We start from the raw sequence: 26,318 nt of genomic DNA on the forward strand, positions 1-26,318 counted from the left end.
GAACGACAAGCAAGCGAATAAGATTAGAGTTCCTCCGTGAGAGATTAGTTTTTCATCTTTACCGACTGCGTAAAAGTACGTAACGATGATATATAGTTAAACGAAGAGTACCACTTCTGGATCTATTTTCGCTTCGATCGAAAGATCGAGGCCGTCGACCTAAACTCTCTCTTTCTCTCTCTCTCTCTCAAGAGAGAAAGAAATTGAATAGGTACGGGAGCAGAAAGAAGATGGCTAAAACGACGTCGTCGTCGTCGTAGCGTCGTCGTCGTAGTCGTTCGAGCAATCAATTCGTTCATTTTATTAAGAGGCTTATTCGCGCCGCGATTTCATTCCGGCTTCTTCTCAAGTGGCCTGATCCAATTCGATTTCATGCCTTCCTCTTCTTCTTCTTCTTCTTCTTCTTTCTCCTCCTCTTCATCATCATCATCATCTTTTTACAACACGCCGTCGTTCTTCTCTATCAATATATGAGAACGTATCAAGCGAGAGTGAACGTAACTACGTGCACGTTACGATCACGTCTGTATCTTAGAAACATTGTCTATTTTCACGGAGAAACGAAGTAGGTTATGGCGGCTGACGTAAAAGCGATTCTTTGATTTCGAGGAAAATAAAAGGAAAAAAAACGTGACTTATCGAGCCGATAATCGAAAGATCGGCAAATTAACAGTAGATTCGAATGAATCATAAAGGATTATGTACTCGTTAAACGAATAATAGAGAAAATGATAAAAATAAAGAAGATGCCGTTGCGCAAGGCAATTAGGTTTTAGTTACGGCATGAGATCTGAGATCATCGACAGTTTGAAACGAAATTGCGGAAGTTGTTTCTTCCTTGCGGAAGGAAGGAAGGAAGGAAGGAAGGAAGAGAGATATCTCCCCTTTAAGGACTTCGATCGAACTTCTCCAGGACGACCTTGACCTTCTTGCGTGGATAACTCGTCGAGAAAAAGACCGTGTTTTTGTTTGTACGTGTGTATGTGTGTGCACGTAAGAAAAAGATAGAAAGAGAGAGAAATATCGAATGTCATAATGCACTTGTTAGTTTAAATTGTCTCACTTTTTGCAAATCGTTTATGCGATAACACGATCATTAGTAGGATGTGAAATTTCTTCCATGATAGATTTCGAGATATGTATTGGGTAAACTTGTGGAGAAAGTCAAAGATATCGGATTTGACCGCCTGTTGAATGAAAGAGAGAAAGATGTTTATGGGTATACGTATATGTATGTATGCATGTGTGTGTGTATATGCACAGAAATGTTGTTGGAAAAAGAAGAAGAAAAAGAAGAAGAAGAAGAAGAAAATAAAAAAGAAAAAAGATGTAATGAGTCTGCCATTCTGACTTGAGGGTGTCCGGATCTTGTGAAAGGAAGAGAAAAGAGAGAGAGAGAGAGAGAGAAGACAACCTGTTGCGAAGCAACAGGAGAGAGAGAAGAGTACGTGGGTGTTTTCAGAGACATAATCCTATTCATTTGTTTCCAAGAGATTTCAAGGGTCTTTGAAAGAAAATTTGATTGAAAACTTTCTATCAGTTTCTCACGGTTCTTACTACCTTATATATATATAAATAGATCTTTATTAATATTCTACTAATAAGTTAACTTTTAAAATAAGTAAGTTAAATATATACGTATTACATACGTGCATTGGTTAAAATCATTTATGCGAATACGCAATGTGTATGAATTATACATACGCGTGTGTATGTTGTGTTATAATATCTACATATTTAATGTCACGTTCTTCGCGTAATTCATTTGCGGAATGGATAGAAATGGATAGAAAGAAAGGGAAAGAAAAAGAAAAAGAGAATAAGAATAAGAGAGAAGAGATTGAGAAAAAAAAATGAAATGACGGAATTGAATCCTCAGCAAACCGATGAGGATGACGACCCACGTCGAAAAGGAAGATATTGGCCAATATGCTGACGACGACGAGTAGGTTGGTACGACAGATAGAAAAAGGATAGAGATAGAGATCACGATAGAAAAGAGATAGATAGATAGATAGATAGATAGATAGATAGATAGATAAATAGATGTTACTGAATAAATGATCGGTGCGATTTATTCCTGAGATTATCTCTGATTAATCATTCTACTACGTCTGGCAGACAGGATACTTATATATCGTGCTTCAATTTCTATAAGCTTATAATAATTAAACTATGTCGAGGATTAAAGAGAGAAAGAGATTAAAGCATCGTCTATCGATCGATCGTTTGCTTCGAAGGAAGGAAGCAAGGCAGGTAATGAAAAAGAGAAAAACATAGAGAGAGAGAGAGAAAGGTAGAGCCAAAATAAATCAATAAAATAGCAAGCCGAGTTGAACACGTATGGTAGTATTACGTGTATGCGTGTTTAACGTAGAAACACAGAAATAGAGAGAGAAAGTAAGTAAGTAAGTAAGTAAGTAAGTATATGAATGTATGAAACAGTAAGAGAGAGAGAGAGAGAAAACGAGTGTTATGAGAGAGTAAGAAAGGTAAGAGAAAGATAGAAAGGATGAGAGAAATTGAGTGAGTGTATGAGTGTATAGAAAAGAGAAAGAAATAGAGAGAGAGAGAGAGAGAGAGTGAGTGAGTATATGAGAGAGAGAGTGAGAAAGGTAAGTGAAAGAGAGAAAGGATGCGAGAGATTGGGTGAGTGTATGAGTGTATAGGGAAAAAGAGAAAGAGAGAGAGAGTGTGGTGAGTAAGAAGAGAGTGAGAAAGAAAGAGAGGGTAGTGGCGAGACGAGAGACAGGAGTTGAGGAGAAAGAGGAAAGGAGAGCGAAGCGAGGTCGAGACACGCGGCAGCTGTCTGGCGCCAGGGGTCCCCCTGTTCCCTCAAACAGTCGCGCCGAATGCCACCCACCTTCGTCGACCTATCGTGCCATTCTCAAACCTGCATCCCGGGAGCCGGCTTTCCTTCCTCTCGCCTTTTTCTTTTTTTTTTTCCTTTTCTTTTCTTCTCTTTACTTTCCTATCTTTCATCTCTCTCTCTCTCTCTCTCTCCTCGTAGTTCCCTTTTTCAATATGACAGCTTTTCGAAGGTTTTAACTCTGCCCCCCCTAACCCCCGTACCCTCGAAAAGAAAAGATTCACCGAATGTTTAGCTACTTTATAGAATATATTTTTATTGTTATGTACTTTGTATAATATATTATTCCTTTTTCGTTTTAACTTAATCCGCTTAAAGATGATCCTTGATTTGTATGGGTTTTTTTTTTCTTTGGCTATTTTTGCTTTATTTTTCTTTTTATTTTCGAGTATTATTACGAAAGTTATGTTAATTTCTCTCTCTTTTTATTTTTTTATTTGTTAAAATTATAACGTAAATATTGTGCTACGTTGAAGACAATTTCTAGTGTATTCTTTTTTTTTTTTGAACTAGTCCTAGTATTCGAATGAATATAGACGCATGGATAATATTATTTGAAATCTTTTGATAGAATAAAAAAATTGCGATACTTGTACGGTATTACGAATAATACGGTCAAGTTTTTGAAACGATCGTAATTAATTGCACGTAATTATTATATTCAGAACGATTAAACGCAAATAATTTGTTCGTTATTATTAATATTATTTCGTATGAAAATATAATATCGTAGGAAAAGAAAACAACGATAGTTTTTATTTAGGATCTTACGATAGATTTGGAAATTTTCGAGAAAGAACGAAATTTGAAATGGAAAAAGTGATTCGAGTGCGTGGTCAAGTTGGAGGAAAAGAGTTCGACGAGTGGCTCGGTCAATCTCTTTCTCATCTCGTTCGTTTCGTTTCGTTTCGTTTCGTTTCGTTCGTTCGTTCGTTCGTTCCTCGGCATTCATGAAGAATACTTCGGCACGGACGCAATTTGCTGCCGGCTTGGGAATGCCTGACGTCGTTAGAGCAGTGGCCTTTGCATTGGCAAAGGCAGATAGTAAAAGCAAGCAAAGGCCTCCTTCTTCTCCTCCTCCTCCTCCTCCTCCTCCTCCTCCTCCTCCTCCTCCTCTTCATCCTTCTCTCGATGATGCCACGAGGAGGAAATCTCAGCTCGTAAACGTTTCTAGGGACTCGTCTTCGTCATCATCTTCTTCTTCTTCTTCTTCTTCTTATTAGTATTATTTTCCTTCTTCTTTTTCTAGTCGTTTCATGACATCCAACGTGCTTAATATCGAACGATATACATCAAGGATCGTATACGATCAATATACGAACACGAAGTAATATTACTTTCAAATTCTAACCTATAATTTTTATAATTGTAAGGTTATTTTTTATACTAAATATTAATTCATTCCTTTTATTTTATACTGTCTTTGTTTGTTTAATCCAATTATTTTTCTATTAACAAACACATCATTTTTATAAATAAGTTATTCATGTTATTACTAATCGTCACCAAGTTGTTTGATTTTAGTGACTTAAAAGGAACTAGATAATCCAATAGTGGCTAAACTCCCGTCCGTTCAAATTATTTTTTACTATAGTATGAAAAATCCCCCAAAAATTCATCTCATTAAGAATATTTCTCGACCTTGTCCCAAATTCACGTAAAACATCGAATAGAAAAAGAGTACGAAAGAAAAAGAAGAGAAATGTTTGTCAAAGAATCAGAATAAGACAGATAAGAGAAAGAGAGAACGGGAAAAAAAAGATTGATCTCGTTTTGTAGCCAGGGCCAAAAACGTTTCGAGAGTTCCGCGAAGCGAACGATGAGGAGAACGAACGAAGGAACGAAGGAAGGAAGGAAGGAAGGAACGAACGAAAGAACGTAGGAACGAAGGAACGAGCCGAAAAACGAAAAGAAAAGTTCACGTACCACGCGGTGCGTCATGCGTGAAAACCTGCAAAGCAAGCGCGTCAGCCTCGTGGAACGTCCACGTCGAGAAAATTTCTTCCAAGATGAAGAAAAAAGATTAAGTGGATGGAAAAGAAAAAAACAAAAACAAAAAATACAAAAAAAAAGGAAAAAATAAGAACGAAAAGGTAGATAGAAGAAAAATTCGAACTATTTACAATTTTCCTCTCGCTTATGCTGGGTTTGAATAAATTAAAAAATAAGAAACTTTACTGAACGATAATAATATTACGATACGTGTAAATTTTAGAAATTTATCTAAAAAAAAAAATCATATGATAGATTCGTGGAAAGTATCGTGTAGAAAAAAAAAAGGATGACAAAGTAGAAAAAAAATGTCTAAAAACTTTCCAATCTCACTGGGTCGGAACTATAAATTTTTTCCCTTTGTTTTAGCTTTTCCAAGAAAAAAAATTAAAAATTAAAAGAAAAAACAGAAAAACGAAAACGAAACCAAAAAAGAAAAAGAAAGAAATAAAGAAGAAGAGAAAGAAAGATGGAAGAACCTGTTGGCGAATTCACTGGTAGAGGATCTCGATTGTAGGACGCGGAAGTGAAAAACGCAAGGCGAAGACGAAGACGAAGAGAAGAAATCGTTCTCGTGGCGACGTTCAAGGTTAGCCACGTGGATATATAGGCGTAACCATTGATACCAACCAAACCAATGGCGTAGACCTAATAAACCATACTCGGAACAACCGTTACGATGAAAAAAATAATCGTAACACGTCCACTATTCATTTATTTTAATTATTAAATTCAATTAAAAAAAAAAAAAAAAAATATAGTAACACCAAATATCGAACAAGAGTAATAATAATCGATAACAATTAAAAATAATGATTAGAATGCGTTCATCGTGTCGAAACTTTTACTATGAAACTGCATAACGGAGATTGTTTTCTTTTGTTTTTCTTTTTGTAAAGTTTACTTTGGGAATATTAATAAAAAAGAAAAAGAAAACGCACGAACTTTTCGTTCATCCTAATAAAATGATGTGGAAACATGATATGGATGATAGATTAAATATTTATTATGAGTTTAAAATAAAAAAAAAAAGAATAATATGAATTAGGAATATGCGTCGAATTGGGGAGCAGAAATGATCTATAGAAAAATGGAAGAATTGAATATTTAAAAGATAGTTACCTTCTCCGTTGGTGGTAAGAGAGCCGGGAAGTGGTAGGGGCGTGCTGCTTTTGCACCGACGTTGATCCCCTTCGCTGGGCGCACGATCTGAAAATAAACGGACAACCCCTTTTTAGAAAGAGAAACTTCTTTTCTTTCCCTCCAACGCGTCATTTGTTTTATTATACTATTTGCTAACACTTTTACGCGACACTCCTCCTCCTCCTACTTCTGCTTCTCCCCCTCCTCTCATTACTCGCACTTTTCTCGACTAACCCAAAACCGTACGCAACCCTAACGAATTTATTTATACGTACCTAAGTGTACGTGTTTCAATATTTTCCAAATGAATAATAATAATAATAAAATAATTAACACGTTAACGTGCTTGCAAATAATGACCAAAAAAGTCTACCAATTGTCGTTGATGTATATAAAAATATGACATAATGAAATAATCGTTATTCCGAAAAACAAACCCAAAAACAAATTAATACATTTTCAATGAAAAACGAAACATTTGTCACCGATCGTTAGATAACAATATTAAAAGAAAAATATCGACGTGTAAAAAAAGCAAATAATAATAAAATGACCTTGTACAAAAGCGTAGTACGTATGATATACACGTTTAAAAAAAAAAAGAAAATACTCGTCTAAAAAATGGTACCATATAATTCATAGATAAATCATTGTTTTAATTATTGCGAAATTTATTGCAACAACTGTGTAGCATTTAGCCGAAGAAGTAGAAATAGAAAAAGAAGAAGAAGAAGAATAAGAAATAGTAGTAGTAGTATTAGAAGAGAATTCTCGATACATAAAGAAGTCCCAACGACGATTTACGTTCGAGTTCACGATCGTGGACGATTAATCTCGCGGATTTTGAAAGAGGGTGAGATATAGAAAGAGACAGACAGACATACAGACAGAAAAAGAGATAGAAAGAGAGAGAGACAGACAAAGAGAAACAGAGAGAGAAAGAGAGAGAGAGACAGATAAAGAGAAACAGAGAGAGAGACAGACAGACAGAGAAAGAGAGAGAGACAGACAGACAGAAACAGAGAGAGAGAGAGAAAGACAGGCAGACAGAAACAGAGAGAGAGAGAGAAAGACAGGCAGACAGAAACAGAGAGAGAGAGAGAGAGAGATAGACAGACAGACAGAAACAAAGAGAGAGAGACAGACAGACAGACAGGCAGACAGAAACAGAGAGAGAGAGAGAGACAGACAGACAGGCAGACAGAAACAGAGAGAGAGAGACAGACAGACAGGCAGACAGAAACAGAGAGAGAGAGACAGACAGACAGGCAGACAGAACAGAGAGAGAGGCAGACAGACAGACAGACAGAAACAGAGAGAGAGAGACAGACAAACAGACAGGCAGAAACAGAGAGAGGGATAGAAGGAAGATGAAGGAGGGGGGAAACCGTAGAGAAGGGAAAATCGTGCTGAGCATATCGTCCGGATGATTCATCGGTGTGTACTTCGCGTGGAAATTCTCTACGGCGCCGTCTTCGTCGTCTTCGTCGTCGTCACAAAAGAGCTGACAGAATCCACCGAAATAATGATTCTCTCTTTCTCTCTTTCCCTCGCTCGAGACGTCTAATTTATTTCTTTAAAAAGATAGAGAGAGGGAGAGGGAGAGAGAGAGAGAGAGAGAGAGAAGTTGTCCCGAGGAACACGAGGAGGATCTAATTTCGTTCCTGACAAAGCGCGATTGCCGTTCGCGGTTTTCTAATTTTGTCCTGCGACGAAAAACTTAAAAGAAGGAAAAAGAAAAAAGAAAAAAGAAAAAAGAAAATAAAAAATTGGAAAGAAATTCAACGAGACAAATGTAAAGGAAAACAAACAAATAAATAAATAAAGTAAGAAACTATTTGATAAACAACCAACCAATCAACCACCCACCCATCACGATTTGACACTTGTATGAGAAGAAGAAAAAACAAACGAAAAGTAAATTAACAATAATAATAATAATAATAATGCGAATCTTATCCCAAAAACTGTGTGCAATCGTTTTAGAATAAATCTCGAAAGAACGAAGGACAAAAATATTTGTAGAGAAAAGAAAAAAGGAAAATTCTTGGATAAATTGGATACTTTTGTATCGATAAATGAATGATAATCTAACAAAATCGATGCGAAAGATTGAAATTCATTGATCTCGAAAAGAGAACACTTAAGAGAAACACACACACAGACGCAGAGACACACACACACTCAGAAAAAGAGAGAGAGACATAAGATACTTGAATACTTGACCGAATTCTTCTAGCAAGGAGGGGTTTAAGCGTTTCCTGTTTGCCGAAACCCGAAAGAGTATCTTAAAAGGTTGCTCTGGTAAAGAAGAACGATGGACCCCGAACGCAACTAACATAAGACGGCATTCCACAGGAACGAAGGGTATTTCTCTTCTTATTTTTTCTTTTTATTGTTTTACTTATTTTACTTCGAAGGACACCGAGAAACTATACTAAACGATACCTGCTTCTTCTTCTTCTTCTTCTTCTTCTTCTTCTTCTTCTTTAGTTTCGAGGATGATAATTTCTGATGGTTAAACACAACTATCTCTCTTTTCTCTTTTCTGATCTGACATGAGTGAACAAAAAGATAGAAAAGAAGAAGAAGAAATGATTGTCATCGGAACACGAAAAATCTTTCCTTTTTTTTTATCTCTTAAAAGAACACACATCTATACTCAAGCATGCAAAGCAAGTAAACAAGCAACCATAAGTACTCTCTCTCTCTCTCTCTCTCTCTCTTCTATCTCTCTTCTATCTCTTTTTCTCTTTTCTTAGAGTCGGTGAGAAAAAATTCGAACGATGTTTGTGCGCGATCAAAACGTCTGCGTTGTTACCGCAGAACGCAGGAGCCCAAGTTTACGTGTCAATTTGTTTCTTATCGTCGGACTAATATTTGCACGATGATTGTGTACATCCCCCCTAACCTCGTCACACCTCTTAGTGGTGGTGGTGGTGGGAGGGTAAGAAAAGTAGGAAAAATAGGAAGGAAGGAAAGAAGATAGAAAAATATCGAAGAGAAAAAGAAATCGTGATCTTTCTTTTTTAATCATGTTTATACAACCCCCATTCCCCCCTGTCTCATCTCATGGTGATGGTAAAGTAAAAAGAGTAGAGTACAATAATATGGGGAAAAGAGAGAGAAAGAATCCATGATCCTTCATTTTGGTTTCCAACATTTTTATATTGAACCCCCATTTTTCTTTTTCTATTCTAAATTCGTATATAGATGTAATCTTTACTGTTGTTCACAAAACCATCGAAAATAGGGGGAAGGAAGGGACTACGAAGAAAACTATGCCGCTATGTTGATCTTTTTCATTCTAACATGAGTCAATGGAATGCGAGTGGTGCCGGTGCCGGTGCCGGTGCCGGTGCCACTCCCGCCGATCGTCCCTCAAAATAAAAAAAGAATGAAAACGTGAATGAGAAAGATTCGGAGAAGAGAGAGAGAGAGAGAGAGAGAATGCGTGTTTCTAACTTCCTTCTAAATATGTGTGTAGTGGTAGATGAAAGAAGATGATAGTGAATAGTAATAAATGTCTTTGTGTATGTGTGTGTGTGTGTGTATGCGAGAATGCCAAGGACGAAGGAATGGGGGCAACAGGCGTCCACCATAATTTCATCTTTTTTTTTTCTCTCTCTTTTCTTATGTTTTATTATTTTATTTTTTTTTTCTATGATCACGAAAGTACAATTTTGGATATTAAATTTGATCGAAAATCATTTCTACGAATATTTTGAATTTTATATGGAATTGATAATGAAAACTAAGCGGGGAGGAAGGGGAAAAGAGGGTTAAAATGCAAGGGAAATAGAAAACTTAGATGCGACACACGATACTCCCAAGATTTGTCCTCGCAACTTGTTACGTTCGAAAGGGACATACACTGTTTGCTTTATGTATTATTATGCACCGTGCACATGAGAACTGAATACTATACACTCTCTTTCGGTGAACACGACGACGGAGGTTTACAACGTGTCCTTCGTCCGACGATTTATTTGAAATTTGCGCAATATTCGCATGTTCTCGATGACCAACGAAACCAAACAATGTTTATTGTTTATTATTCGGTTTGTCTGTTATCATCCCTTTTTCTACCACTTTGCACAAATTTACAAAATCATACCACTTTATTCTACTTTTTTTTCTTTCTTAATCAAAAATTACTCGTTTATGTTTCCTTTTTTATTTCATAAAGAAACGAACAAAATTAATTATTGTATATGAAACGAATCATTTTATTGATCGTAACGTATGATATTAAAGCTGTATTGGATTCTTTTTTTTCTTTTTATTTTATATAAGTTAAGATTTTAAAACTAGAACTATACTTTTTATTATTATAATTTTATATTAAAACTAGAAATATTTTATTATTATAATTTTATTATAATTTTATATTAAAACTAGAAATATTTTTTTTTTTTGACTCGAAATATATTTTCTTTTTAAATGTTAAAAATACACGATATTATAGTTAGAATACGATCGAATTTTAAAGGGGAGAGTTTTCTATATAGGTTGGAACGAACCGACGGGAGAGCAGATTGAAATTCATCCCGGTGAGGAGCACTCGAGCGGCAACAAGTGGCCCGTTCGTGGCTAAAGTGTCCTTTTCATCTCCCCCTACTTTTCTCTATCCACTTTTCTCAAAGGAAAAGAAAAAGAAAGAAAGAGAGAAAGAGAGAGAGAGAGAGAGAGAACAGAGTTTTGTCGTTAAAAAGAATTCTCTTCGACGAAAAGTGTTCTTCAAAAGAAAAGAAAAGAAAAGAATAGAAAAAAAAGAAATAAAACTTTTACTATCGAACTATCCAATTCTACCAACGAATAACTTATTCACATACACTCCTACACATTCTTGCAAACTATTGATAGTACACACACACACACATATATTGGGGAAAAAGTTTGTTCGTATTTTTACGATAAATGACACTACTACAACATTGCATAACTTTGACGATATTAATTTAATCCGACAATAATTGAGTTAGTTTCAACAAAAAAAGTACATAGTACGATTAAAAATTGATTATAAAATGAGACTATAAATAATACGAACAACATTTGTTTTTGAAGTTATACTTCTTTTGGCGCGTTGGGGAAAATGTAATGGGGAGTGATTTTGTTCCGAGCGTCTGGAAAAACGACACCATGAAGTTTGTCGGTATTTACGACGCGCGGCAAAGCGATTTCAAGTATACGGCATGAAGTTGTCTTCTTTTCTTCTTCCCCCCCTTTTTTCTCAAGCGGGTCACCCATCCAAATACTAATCGAACTCAGCGCTGCTTTACTTAAATGATCGAAGCGAGAACTAATGCTGTAACCGCGCCATGGCTGTTGACGCGTGAAGTAATTCGAAATATCTTTCTTATATTTAGTGTGGACTGATATCTATATTTTGATATTTTCTTTTTCTTTTTTTTTTTTTTCTTATCTATATATATAATAATAATTATTTATTTTTTTAAGTTATTTTTTTTCTTTGAAGTTTTTTTTGAAGTTATTTTTGAGGTTATTGAGGTTATGTTCGTTTTGGTACGGCAAAGAAGTATAACTTCTTACGTGCGTACATAAGTACACAGACCAGTTTTTTTTTTAAGTTATTTTTTTTCTTCGAAGTTTCTTTTTGAAGTTATTTTTGAAGTTATTTTTGAGGTTATTGAGGTTATGTTCGTTTTGGTACGGCAAAGAAGTATAACTTCTTACGGGCGTATATAAGTATTTATTTTGAAGATACGAATAGAAACTTTTTCCCTAATCCTATATATATATTTATATTATTATTATTGTATATAAAATACTTATATCATCGAATACAAAATGACGCATTAAACGTCAGCTTTGGATCATTGTCAGATAGTTCTTACATAAACGTAAGCTTTGCTACGTCCTATCGACGAGAGATATTGACCTCAGGCTATAGAACCACGAAGGTAAGTACTTCTCCCTCTTTATATCTCTTTCTCTTTCTATACACATATTATATACATGCACATACCACACATTAAAATATATACGAGCTGTCCAATATACATGTATCATTCTTGTATGTATATATATATATACAGATGTCGAAGAACGCCTAACTGCAGGCGCTATTATTTCGTCACGATGAGAGCTTGGCACGAAAGTGTATACATATGTATGTATGTATGTATGTATGTGTATGTATGTATTTACCACGTATGTCAGAGATTAAAAGAACTTCATCTTTGTAGACAAACGTAACATTTCTTTTCCAAATTATTATTATTGTAGACACATTGTAGATGTAATTTGTGTATTACAAAATAATTTTAATTATTATTATATTTTCTCAATATAACAGAATAATATAATATGATTAAAATATCATATTTTCAAATTATTATTATTATCATCATCATCTATATATTTTATTATTATAACTATATATTATTATTATTGTAGACACATTTTGTGGATGTAATTTATGTATTACAAAATAATTTTAATTATTATTATATTTTCTGAATATAACAGAAATATGATGAAAATATCGTATTGAAATATTGGGAAGGAAAATAATCATTAAACATTTGATATGCATTTATGCGAATACCTACACGTGTTGGTTCGTACATACATACATACATAGATAGATATATACATGTACAAATACGTCAGTAGTTGTCTCCCCGTATATACCTACTTTCGTATCGAATTCCTTTGTATAAATAGTCGTGAATGATCGGAGTCCGGTTGCACGTTCGAAATAACTTATTCTACGAACGGAATAGTTTGATGGACAGGTTAACGAAAGCAAAGAGCATTGTCGTGCCGAATATTATTACGCAAGTTCATTTTCTTCAAATAAGTTTTATGTTTTATACATATACATATACACATATATATATATTAATATATAAATGAAACCTATCGAGATAGTTGATCGTGTCAACTAGTATCCATCTTCACGAACGAATAAGTATTGTATACGTATATATATGGTGATTTTAAGTATGTGTGTGTGTAGATATATGTATAAAAAGTATTACACACACGTGTGTTCCCACATTGATCGTGAGAAAACCAGTTTAGGATCGAGCACGAAAGAAGATAGAAAAAGGGGGAAACGTCAAGATCGAAGCAGTCAAAACTGTTGCGAACATTGTACAAATAAAGAATACAAGGACGATATTCCTTAACGAACGTGTATTTATTTAATATCGTCAGTCAGCAAATTGAACCTGTTCAAAACTGTCTTTCATTGTGTACGCGGATATTCGCATCGTATTTTTCATTGATTTTGTCAATTTAACATAATCAATTAGAACAAGAATAATTTATTATATATTTATCGAGATTTATAAAACACCCTGTATACGACAAACAAAATGTGGTTGGTTGTTGTGTTTAATTTACGATAAAGTAATACGATTATAAATTTATGTACATCTACTAATAATTAATAATATATAATAACGAAAACAATGATCAAATGCAATTAACATTTTAAAAATCAAAACAATAATCCCATTTGTATTGTACGTTAATAATATAACGAGGACAAAATTACATTTGTTCGTTATAATATTTCGTATAAGATGTAACGATTAAAAGAAAATTTTTTGTTTCAAAAAATATTAAATTAATAACAATAATAATAATAATAATAGTACGAACTCCGTTTCTATCGGGTGAATCTTCTCGCGTGTGCGAAAATGACTCGTCCGATCGTACGAGATGATGGTTTGCACGCGAGAGGATTATATCGACCACTGAAACGATGATATCCTTTGAAATCCATAGCAATACGTTCCCCGTCGCAATCAACAAGATGATCGATTTACAGACACGAATTTGACGCAGCAAGAAAATCAATGTGATTCATGCTTGGTCTTGTACAAACATATATAAGTACCACCCCATACAAACAAACAAACAAACAAACACTCTCTCACACACACACACACCCCTATGGTATATCTCGATTAATTGAATATTAAAAAATAAATCACGACAAAATAGTAAATATTTCATAAATTTTCATTAATTATATTACCACCCCTATTTGATTCTCGTTAATATATCTTTTACGAACCTAAATAAATGATAGATGAAAAAAAAACCCCTTCTAATGGTCGTGTACAGTAGAATCTTGATTAACAAACGTGATTAGAATGACATAAATTAATTGAAATAGTTCAAACACGATTATTGTATGCAAAATAATGTTGTCTTTCGTGTCTGCTTTTTGTTTTTTTAATCTAAAATAATATATAAATATCTAATAGTAAGACACACACACACACACACATATATATATACATATATATATTGTTTATAACCAGATGTCGATAAAAAAGCGAACCGGTAAATCGAGATCTAGTCGCATATTCGGTTATCAAAACGAATGTGTCGCGTCGTCGATCGTGTTCATATAAGTTCGCAATTATAGATATAATTCAAGATAAGAGAATAAAAAGATAAACTAATGTGCTCTGGGAAAGATCGTAATCGAATCTCGTATCTTCGCTACCAGTTACGCGAATAATAATACAAATAAAAAAAACAAAATATACATATATATATATATATATAAAAATGATTAATATAAAATACGATAAAAAAATGATTTTAATTGGTTGGTTTATTCCTGTCCTTCCAATACCACGTAGCATCATCATCATCGTTGTCATATTTTAGTTCGTTCTATTTTTATATTTTTGCTGTCGAAGAGAAAAAATTCATACTACGCGCACAAATACGTACAACAGACACACACACAGACAGACAACTTTAACCGTGTATATTTCGATACGCTTATCGTAAAAGATTATTTTCTAAGCTTGCTTTGGGCTAGGTCGTGAAACGTGACACGCGTAGCGCACGCGTATAGAGGACCAACCAACTAACCAACCATCTAACCGACCAACCAGCAAACCAACCAACCAACCAACCAACCAGCAAACCAACCTTGCTAGTAGACGTTTGCGAGCAATAAACATGAGTTATCGCTGGTATCTCAGCGAGAAGGAAGACGACACTGTTAAAGTAAGATGAAAGAAGAAACAAAAGGAATAATAAGAGAAGAAAGTTCTTACCTTCTGGTCTCAGCCTGTCTGCGATAAGGCAGTAGGGGGGTGGCGGCGACTCTGTAACAAAATATACAAATATTATAATCTGACTACCGTAAATACTTCGATAGTTTATTCAAACAAATACAAATACTCTAAACAAAATACATTTATATATATATATACACATGCGCGTAGGTTTAATCTCTTCAAGGCCTTTACCACCACCACGTATACGAGGGAAAGTAGGGGGAGGGGGCATTGAAATTTAAATTGAAAACTGGTAAGAAATTGAGCTTTTAAGGTTAACTAACGCTATATATATTTTTTTTTAACTTCGTTCAAAAGTCCCATTAGAAAGATAAATACAATTTTATCTACAACTTTTCGAATGTCTATTAATATTTCGTCAAACTTTTTGTTCGCGTGAAATAATTTCTTCGGATTAAATAATAAAAATTACAAAGATTTTTGGTTTGTAAGCGATTGAAGGACAAAAAAAAAGAAGATAAAAAGAAAAATATCAAATACAAAATACACGGATTTAAATTAAAATTCTTCGAAGAGAGAAATCGTAGAAAAATTTTAAACTAGACTATATAATATATATATATATATACATGCTTTTTTTTTAACGATCCGTTTAAGATTCGAGTTGGGGGAGGGGGGGGAAATCTTTGGTAAATTATGAACAGACTTGGCTAGAAAAAGACAAAAATAAAGAAAGAAAAAAAGAAGAAGCAGAAGAAGAAGAAGAAGAAGTAGAAGTAGAAGTAGATGAAGAAATGGACTCAAGGACCATGGTAGTGGGCTGGTTTGCTTGGATGAGGAGGCCTCTCTTCTCTTCTCATCTCATCTCGATGGCATTGCCGGCGATACGAAATATCTCGAGAAACGGCGCTCCGTTAGAAGTCCCAGTCCAAAAGCGGTGGAGTTCTATTATTGGCACGCACCAGTGAAACCGGTATGTCGTTTTTCGTCCTTTTACGTATCTCGTTCTGAAAGCATAGATGGACGAACGGACGGACGGACGGACGGACGGACGGACGGACGGGCAACAGCGCGAATATCTCAAACGTCAAGGTAACCCTTGAGAAAGAAAGAAAGAAAGAAAGAAAGAAAGATAGATAGAAACGCCTTCTCGACGCCACCGTTACCATTCGTAGAATCCGATGGAACGCGCCTCGGACAAAAATAACTGGGAAAATGGCGATTGGATAACTTTGATCAATACTCGAAAGCGAAAATAAACTATAATCCCGTATCCCTGGCGAAATCAAGTTTTTCGTTTTCTATTACCATCCTATATTCTCTTTCCTAAACATTCCACGACTTTTCATCGTAAGATTCACCCACCTTCCGCTAATCTCTCCCTCTCCCCCCCCTATCGGAACAACCACCCACCACCACTAGCATCACCCCTTGTCTTCCTCTTTTTCCTTGGGATTCGTATCATACCGAGGATAATATTTATTTTATCGTAAACGATAAATCTTTTTTGCGTTTGTTCGAATTGTTACGTTAAATGCATATATGCATTATATATATATAAAATATAAATAATATAATTATATAATATATAATAAATAATATAAATTTATATAAAAATATATTTTATAATTATTATATATATATATATATATGTATTATAAATATATATGTATGTATACGTGATCGTGTGTGCTAGGTATATTTGAGAATAAGGATAGAGAAACACGAGTTATTTGTTGTGTGTGACCGAAAGAGACGCTTACTCTACGTATACATTTACTCGCGCCGAAATTCCTAGACGATAACGGGGGCGACGGCGACGAAGACGACTACGACGACGGCGACGACTACGACGACGGCGGCGTCGTTTCAACAACGCTTTAATGGCCGACCTACCGTCGCGCCTACACACACGCGTAGTCGAAGAGATGATACCACTCTCTCTCTCTCTCTCTCTCTCTCTCCCTCTCTTTCTCTCTTTTTTATCTTTCCTTATTACTATTATCAAACGTGATTTTGTCTCTAAAAAATGCGATCCTTTTTTACTTCCTTCCTTAACCAAATATTTTTCTCTCTCTTTTCTTTTTTCTTTTACGCCGTAATTCTTACTATCCACGAAGAGAACAAAAGTAAAGAAAATAGAAGAGAAAACGTGAGTCGATTATCTCTAGTTGGAATTTGGAAAAGATAAGACGAGGAGGAAGAGAAGGAGGAGGAGGAAGAGGATGTTGATGTTGTTGATGATGATGATGATGATGATGATGATGATGATGATGATGGTCTATTTGTTCGGTCGAGTTTGCCTTTTCAAAATGGCGGCATATTTTTCAGACATCTCATATAGACACGCGATATATATCATCGTATTTTATTTTATTTACCAAGATGATTATTTCGAGTGTTCATGCAAATATATGAATATATTTATCTTTTGCATCTTTAAACCCCCTACCCCACCGCAAGAATCCCGTCAGCATGTATTTATAGATTGTCCCCCACAACTAACGGATCTATCCTAACGTATTATGCAAAAGTAGGGGAAAGAAACAACAAAAATAAAGAAAAAATCCTTATCGATGAGAGAAATTCGTTCCCGGTTAGGATGATGATGCTTGCTTGCTTGCTTGCTTGTTCGGTTGGTCGGTCGTTTCTCGCGTATCTTCCGACGCGCCATCTTGCTCACCTGGATTTATCCATAATGGCGGAACACGATTAACGTTCCTTCTTTTTATTCTTCCTCTTTCTCGTTTAGCTTCGATCACCGATCCGTAAGACGAAAATAGACCACACGCAAAAAGATAGAAAGATAGAAAGAGATGAAGAGAAGGCGGCTCCTTCTCCTGCTTTCTCCCTCTTCCTCTCTCACTTCTTCCTCCTCCTCCCACTCTCTGTCTCTGTCTCTCTGTCTCTCTCTCTCTCTCTCTCTCGTTATTTCTCACGTTCGTTGGATATGATATCGTGCGCTGTGGCATATCAATTAAAATAAAGTCGCTGACTCAGGGGATACTTAAAATTCTCGTCAGAGCATGAGAGCGCCGCCGATACTATCCCGGTTTGCCAAAACACGATGACCTTGATTGTTGCCGGTTGCTGCCTCGAGCTATCGCGTTCGAGAAAGAAAAAGAATGAGAAAAAGAAAAAGAGAGAGGAGAGAAAGAGAGGACATGAATGAATTTAATTCTACCGATATATACGAATCATCAGAATACAAACTTGGGAACGATCGAAAGATTTATGCTACTAATCGCTGAAATTCAAGACAAATATATATAGATATATATATCTATATACATATATACGTTTGAAATCTTATCGATTACTCTCGGGAAGATATCCTCTGATGTCCGCTCGATGTGACGCAACTTGACATGAACGCAACTTCCTAGAGAGAGAGATAGAGAGAGAAAGAGAAAGAGAAAGAGAAGGGGTGTGGAAAGGAGGGGAAGGAAAAAATGAAGGAGGAACGCGAAATTAAAGAAGCAAAGGCTACTGCCACGGTTGCTATACTTAATATAAGAATGAACCACGACAACGACGCGACATAGATAAAGTACCGCGCGCGCGCGCGCGATTAGAAAGATATATATATATATATATATATATATATATGTATGTATGTATGTATGTGTTATACGTAAATACATACGCACATTTCATAGGCGACTACGACGACGACGACGACTACTACGACGACGTCTACGACGACGGGGTCGGGCGACGGTTTGCGTAACGATATCGTCGTCGTTCGATGATAATCGATTCGTCGGAGTGAATTATTAACGGCCTCGCGCGCTAAACGCATACACAACGAATAACACGGCGAATGCAAAAACAAAGATAAAAGCGCCGGTGCAGGAGAATTTGTCTTTTTCTCCTTTCCTTCTTCTTCTTCTTCTACTTCTTCTTACTCTTCTTCTTACTCTTCTTCTACTTCTTCTTCTTCTTCCTCTTTCTACTTATTCTCTTCCACTACCAGCAACAGTACCACCTCTTTTTTTACCTCCTCCTCCTCCACCTTCTCCTCCTCTTTCAAATCATCAGTATCATCGACGCGCATGTTACGAAAACAAGGCGCCATCGTAAAACGCGAACGCAGTTTACCTTAGCCAAACGAGCATTAATCGTTATTCTAATTACGATACTACTATATTCGAACTATATTCATTTCTATTCCGACGATGCCTCGAGTCTAGACTGAAATAATAAGATAATTAAAATGACAATAACAATAGAATAGATAAGACGATAAAGAGAGAGAGAGAGAAAAAGATAGATAGATAGATCCTCCTTGTTAATATAAAAAAAAAACTCAAATAGTATTCGTTAGATAAAAGATTCGATCAAAAATACCACCACTACCTACCCCCTGTTGTAGTTGTTGTTATTGTTATTCTCATCATTTTCATTTATCTTCGACGATTCTAAATATAATCAAAAATAGAATAAAACATCTATATAACATAACGAAAAATTTTCATTAGTTAGATCCGATTTAAAATCGTTGTTTACTTCTTCCTTTACCTCTTCTTATTATATCATTGCAATCATAAACAACGGAATAAATAAACCGAGGAATGTAAAATTGGAATATCTTAATTTCAACGACAGAGAGAGAGAGAGAGAGCAACGTTGTCGGCGGCGGCGTGAAGCAGCTGTGGAATACTAGCGCAACGTCCGAAGCACGACGCCGGTGTGCAGGCCGATCCGCGCTTGCACACGTCGGTCGTCGTCGTCGTCGTCGTCGTCGTCGTATGTGTGCGCGCGAGCGCGTGTTCACGAAAGACCGACCGGCTTCCTTCGGCTCGCTTCGGTCAGCTCCTCGGCTAATGCCGGCTGGCCTCGACAATTAGCTGGCGCCAGCAATGACACGCAGCGGCGCCGGGCCGTGCCGTGCCTCCCTTCCCCCCACCCCACACCCCGCTTCCACCCTCCCCGTCGGCCCCACCTCGAATGGCCGGCCGGCCGGTCGGTCGCTATATACTATATAGTTTGCCCCTTCCTCTCACCCCCTTCGTTCACCCCGCCACCCTTAACTCCTTCCATCCTTCACCGTCGCGTCGCATCGCGCGAAGCCGCCAGCCGCTCCCTCTCTCTCTCACTCTCTTTCTCTCTTTTTCATTCTCTTTCTCTCACTTTCGTTCTTTCTCTACACCGAGAGAGAACACAACTCGCTCAATATACGCTTTATTTTTAGATTCATTTCCTTCTGCCCATAAACTCTGATTGTGCAGCTATTGGTAAGAACAGAGAGAGAGAGAGAGAGAGAGAGAACGTGCCGGCATCACTCCCTCCTCCTCCTCCTCCTCCTCCTCCTCACTCACTCTCTCTCTCTCTCTCTTTCTGTTTTCTCTCCCTATCGCTCATCTTCCTTTTTTTTTCGTTTTCCCGAGGTTGCTGCTGCTGCTGCTGCTGCTGCTGCTGGTTGTAATGTGGTGTTGCTTTCTACTGCTGTTCTGTTAATGTGGTGCTACCCACCAATATCTAACGCCTAAGATCCATCATCTTGTTTCGGTTTAAATCGTATCTTCCTTCTTCTTTTTCTTCTTCTTCTTTAAGAAAAAGAAGAAAAGAAGAAGAAGACGATATATATGCCGGTTTCTATTTTGAGATATACGTTCGCCTCCCTCGCTCTTTTTATACTACTACTACTTCTTCTTCTTCTTCTTCTTCTTTCATTCTTTCTTTCGGTTGCCCTTTTCTTTCATGATACGATGGAGAACGCACGCAACATCGAAGAACAGACATGTACGTTGTGTTTTCTTCTTCTTCTTCTTCTTCTTCTTCGTCTTCGTCGTAGTTGTCGTTAGGTTAGAAAACGTGCTTTCTATTCGCAACGAAAAGTACTTTACTTTAAACACGCGATACAGTATCCCCTATTTACTATTCCACGCTGAATTCATCCTCCCCCCAGACCCCTCTCTGTACCTAACCTCTTCTATCTCTACCTCACGAACGTTCTCGTTCCACAAAGATCAAAGTCTTCTTGTTGTTTTTATTCTACCCAATCCCAATCCCAATTCCAAGAATGAAAGAAGTAACGAAATAAATAGAAATTCATACACATACTTTTGGTTTTTATTAGACCGTGGGTGCAGCATATTTATGCGACAAATTTTCAACGCCTCTTTATCTATTATTAGAAACAGGGTGTCTCGTAGTAGTTGGTGGTGATGGAATTCAAAGGATTCCCGTTAAGTCTTTAACTTTTTTTTTTAATTACAAAACGGACTAACGCAGGAACGACAATGAGAAACTTGAAACGAAACTTTTAACGGGAGAATGTAATTCATCGCGGATTTAATCTCACAACTCTCAGATTCGAGATCTTAATCTTGACTTGTCGCGCCTACTTTATTTATAGTGATTTAATCTATAAGAAAAATAAAGAACCGGGGTAGGGGAAAGAAGGTAATACCTAACTAAGCAACGTCACGAGTCGTCGATTCGATTCGAAGAAGGTGGGTGGATGGGTTGTTCACTGGGTGTACTTCTGAACACAGGACTGCGCTCACGTTTTACGACGCTTTAAACGACGATCGGTCGAGTTACGTAAAGGAGTTCTTACTTTACTGGCGCCTACTACTCTCTCTCTCTTTCTCTCTGTTTCTTGTTTTCACGTCGGCATAAGAGGCGAAGGTTTTTTTTGCAGTTAAAGTCACGTCGGTGATGGTGATGGTAATGGTAATGGTAATGGTAATGTTAGTGGTAGTGGTGGTGATGGTGGTGCCAGTGCCAGTGCTTGTGGTGCTTGGTGCCGAGATCGGAATTGTCTGGAGATACGTAAAAAAAAAAAGGAAAACAAAAAAGCAACCCGAAGAAACGGATGTCACGAAAAAGGTCTGCCATAAATTCGTTATTTCGATAAAACTTGACGACGATAACGAACGAACGGACATAAACAAAAAAAAAAAAACAGGACAAAAAATATAATAAATAAAAGATAACAACACAAGAACAAGTGGACTAGGTTCGGTAGAATCGTTCTTTCTCTCTCTCTCTCTCTCTCTCTCTCTCTACGATTCCTTCGATTCCCAATGAAATCGTTCGTCGTATCGTTGTGCGACATATTTTTTTCAACGATCTGGAATCATTAGTTTCGATGTGGTAGAAAATACCTGAGCGTAACGATGACGCAATGTGAATTCTTATGCGAAAGAGAGAAAGATAGTTCTCCGAGTAACTTTCTGAAATCGAATTTAACGATAATGGCGTCTGGTAGGTATCGGGTATTACGCGTGGAAGATTATGTTCGAGCAAACAGTAGGTAATCCTCGGAGGTAAAGCAATAAATCAAAGTTTTACATCGGATCCCTGGTATACGGATAGGTGACGAATACCGTTCCTGCCGGGTAGCCAGCCGGTAGTGGTTTACTGTCGTTTTGATGTCCCGTCTTTATTCGACGTCGTTAAATCATTCTCGAGAGGGGAAAAAAAAGAAAAAAGTAAGAGAAAGAAAAAGAGAGAGAGAGAGAGAGAAAGATATCGAAGAAGCGTAAGTTCTTCACCTAAATTATCGCAAATGGTTTACGAGCAACGTGTAAAAGAGACAGACTTCCTCCTCTTTCCATATTATACCACAGCAAACGTAAACGTAAGAAAACACGAACGACGATGCACGTATCCACGTATGCACGCATACACATGGCACGGGGACTAAACTGAACGCGATTTTCTTCGGTCGATAAATATTTTAACATGCGTTTAACAGATCGATCCCGATGCCGACACGATTAAACTCCTTAACGAGGACAGATATACGGTAAACCGCGACGCAACTCGAATAAAACGCGTTCCGCGAACCGTGCATAAAATCATTGGCCATTGGAATATCATCTCTTTCTTTCTTGCTTTCTTTCTTTCTTTCTTTCTTTCTTAATTTTCTTGTCTTTTTCTTTAACGAGATACGATTAAAAGGTAATTACGAAAGCTTTTAACGTATTTTAAAAGAGCGCGACTCGATTGCGGATACGATTTTTTGTCCTTCTTCTTCTTCTTCTTCTTTTCTAAGCGTATCGTGGCATCATCAACTATCGCTACCACCTACTTTATCGACGTGTGTTTATTACGTGTGTTTGTACGAGAGAAAGAGAGAGAGAGGGGGAAGAGAAAAAATGGTGTTTGTTTGACGATCGAATCGCGAAAGAAAGAGCCTGTCACAATAAAGACGAGGAACACGTGCGCGCAACAGCAGCATTCAATGTGCTGTTGCTGCTGCTGTTGCTGCTGCTGCTGCTGCTGCTCTGACAGAGTTACGTAAACACGCTGGCGCATACGCGAGAAAAAGCGAAACGAAACGAAATGAGAGAGAAAGAAAGGGTAAAAGAGTAAAATGAGACACGCAAGTCGATCTACTTTCGTAGCGGGAATTTGTTGAATTTCGATTAAACGATTGGAACCATGCGATATGAAAAAGTTTGTCTTTCGAATTCTAAAAAATGTAGAATGAACTTACCGGGTTTGCAGAGCCGACTCCAATGGTAGGGATTGCAACAGACGTAGACAGGATCCTTAGCCGAATGGCAGATAGGAAGCCTCTTGAGTTCTTCCGAGGGCACGAGATCCGGCCATCGCCAGATTTGGCAGCAGAGCACGAGTGGATCCATCGATGTGTTCTCGAGCGAACCTCTGACCGGTACCCTGTTGTTGTTGGCCGAGTATCTTTTTCTCGAAGAGGATTGTTCCTCCGGTGAATTGCTATTACTACTGTGTTGTTGTTGTTGTTGCTGCTGCTGTTGCACCTGGAGATACTCGCCGTTTTCAGGAGAACGACGACGTCTTCGGTGATATCGCAAATTATTATGATGATGATTGTGATGATGATGATGATGCAAATGATTTTGGTGCCTGTGGTGGGGCGGCGGTGGTCTGTGGTATTGCTGGTCCAGTTGCTGATTATCCGATTGACGTTGTTGATCGTCGATCTCGCTGTCGGAATCGCTGCTACTACGGAAAGGCCGTTGCTGTCTCGGCACTAGGATGCACGAGCCGAGATCGGCGCCGCAACTTTCGACAGCGGTCAATAACATCTCCAGTTGATTCTCCTTGAGCGTCTTGAGGAGCTCCTTGCACCTCAGCAATCGACTCGGATACTCGTCATCGTCGTAACTCTGATCCCCACCGCAGCAACCTTGATGCAGTCTACTCGACGTGCTGCTGCTCGACGACGTTCGAGCAGCTCCTGATCCTCCTCCTCCTCCTCCTCCTCCTCCCCGTTGTCCTTTTCCGCCGAACGACGACGACGACGACGACGACGACGCTCCTCCTCTGGTGCTGCTCGTTTGGCCCGCCGGTGCCGTGGTCGTCACGTTGCCGCTCGTGTCGTTTCCGGCGCCGGTCGTGTCGATTGTGCGATGAATACGTGACGAATCCTCTTGAGCTTCACACTCGGTTTCATGCTCCCCACGGACCTTCGCCTTTAGGAGACGTCTAGTGAGCACCGTCCGTTTGCTCCAGAACATGAACATGAAACAGGATTTGCGGTACGCGCATTTGGTTGCCAGTACTTAACAACGTAACCGCTTTTAAAACACCTCTCAAAGTCGTTCCTCTCGATTTACTTTTTTTCCTCGGCATCCAACCTGCTCCTCCGACACTACCACTACTACTACACTACCACACTACCACTACTACCACACTATTACTCTCTTCTTCTCTTACTTACTTCCTTTTACTTTTCTGAGAACTTCCAGATTCCTCCTCCAGAAAAATAAGGGGATAAACGAAACGAAAGAAAATACAAGAAATGCAGAAGAGAAGAAAATGTCTCTCTCTCTTTCTCTCTCACTCTCTCTCTCACGCACTTTCGTTTTTGGAGGGTAGCATGCGCGACCGCCGGCGAGGATTCTCTGTCTCTCTTTCTCTTTCACGAAGGGAAGAAGAGAACGCGAGCCGGTGGAAGAGCTCGACGGGCACGTATATTTATTTACGTTCAGCGTATATCTCGGCGCACTTTAGATCGTGCGTTCCCGAAATAGCGTGACAGTCTCTCTCTCTCTCTCTCTCTCGCTCTCGCTCTTTCTCTCTTTCTCTTTCTGTGTCTGTCAGCCCTACTTCTCCCTACTAACTTCGTTTAAACGAAGCTCGGAGGAGATTTTCGAACAACTACTACGCGTGTCTCGAGAAAAGTGTATTCCCTCTTCTATCTTATTTCTCCTCAGAACTCTTAGAAAGGGGGAGGAGGTGGGGGTAAAACTACCAACGTTCCTCCTCGTGGTTCCCGATTTCGCACGACGACACGACTAAGACGAAGGAGGTTAGGTCGAGTACCGCTCGGCTGACCTTGAACTCTCATTTACCTACACGTCGACGTGGTTGGCGAAGAAGAAGGCGAGAGAAAGAGGGTGGATGCGCTGGCGCACTCTAGATTCTCTTTCTCTTTCCCTCCTTAAAACTTTATCTCTTTCCCGACGTTTATTATCGTCGCGACGCGAGTGTCGGGTATGGTAGAGGGGAGAAAGAAAACGCTCCTCTTCTTCTTCTTCTATTTCTTCTCCTATTCCTCCCCCAGCTCCTCTTCTTCTTCTTTTTCTTCTTCTTCTCTTCGTCAGAACGCGATTCGTCAGCATCGAACGTTCAACGAGCGACTACCCCCTCGTTGTTGTTTTTGTTGTTATTGTTGGTGTTGTTGTTGTTGTTGGTGTTGTTGTTGTTGTTGTTGTTTTCGTCGTTGTTGTTATTATTATTTTCACTCGAAGTAACGAGTTAAGTACTAAAAACACAGAGTTCACGAGAAAAAAAGAAACAAAAACTAAAATAACCAACAAGAGAACAAAACGTGAAAAGAAGAAAAAATAAAAAGAAATTCCTAGGAAGGGTCAACTATTGCACGTGACACGCGCGTATAAGAACCGCGCGAAATTCAAATTGTTGCACAGGTCGTTCGACACGAACGTATTTACAACAACACGCACACACATACACGCCACTATTTTAATTTCTTTTTCCTTTATTTCTCTTCTTCTTTTCTCTAACCTTTTTATCTACTTCTCTTTTCCTCTCTCTCTCTTTCTCTTTTTCTTTTTCTTTCTTTTTCTTTAAACCGATGAAAAAAAACTTCTCACAACTTCAACAACGAGATATTATCGTTCGTTATAACTAACGACGAACACAAAACGACACTTTCCCTTACTCTCGAAGGTTGCTGCTGTTGCTGGTGTTGATGCTGGTACTGGTACTGGTTCTGGTGCTGATGCTCTCGAACCGCGTGCGCCGTTGTCCCTGCCGGCAAGCCGGCGCCGTTCGATGACGAACACCACCACGATGACGACGACGACGACGACGACGACGACGAC

At 37.9% G+C, this 26,318-nt stretch overlaps 1 protein-coding gene across 1 annotated transcript in view; it reads right to left on the minus strand.

Annotated features, from left to right (window-relative positions):
• LOC122520089 overlaps positions 1 to 26,004 on the minus strand; it is a 43,873-nt gene extending 17,869 nt beyond the window's left edge. Inside the window, exons 1-3 of the mRNA XM_043640033.1 lie at positions 23,480 to 26,004; positions 15,064 to 15,114; positions 5,984 to 6,070 (exon numbers count right to left, since the gene is read on the minus strand). Coding sequence (XP_043495968.1) covers positions 5,984 to 6,070; positions 15,064 to 15,114; positions 23,480 to 24,491 — 1,150 coding nt within the window. The 5' untranslated portion in view covers positions 24,492 to 26,004. The remainder of the gene's footprint in view (positions 1 to 5,983; positions 6,071 to 15,063; positions 15,115 to 23,479) is intronic.
• Positions 26,005 to 26,318: the final 314 nt, after the last annotated feature.

This window comes from Polistes fuscatus, unplaced genomic scaffold, assembly GCF_010416935.1.
Source record: "Polistes fuscatus isolate 324 unplaced genomic scaffold, CU_Pfus_HIC Scaffold3, whole genome shotgun sequence".
Taxonomy (NCBI): Eukaryota; Metazoa; Arthropoda; class Insecta; order Hymenoptera; family Vespidae; genus Polistes; species Polistes fuscatus.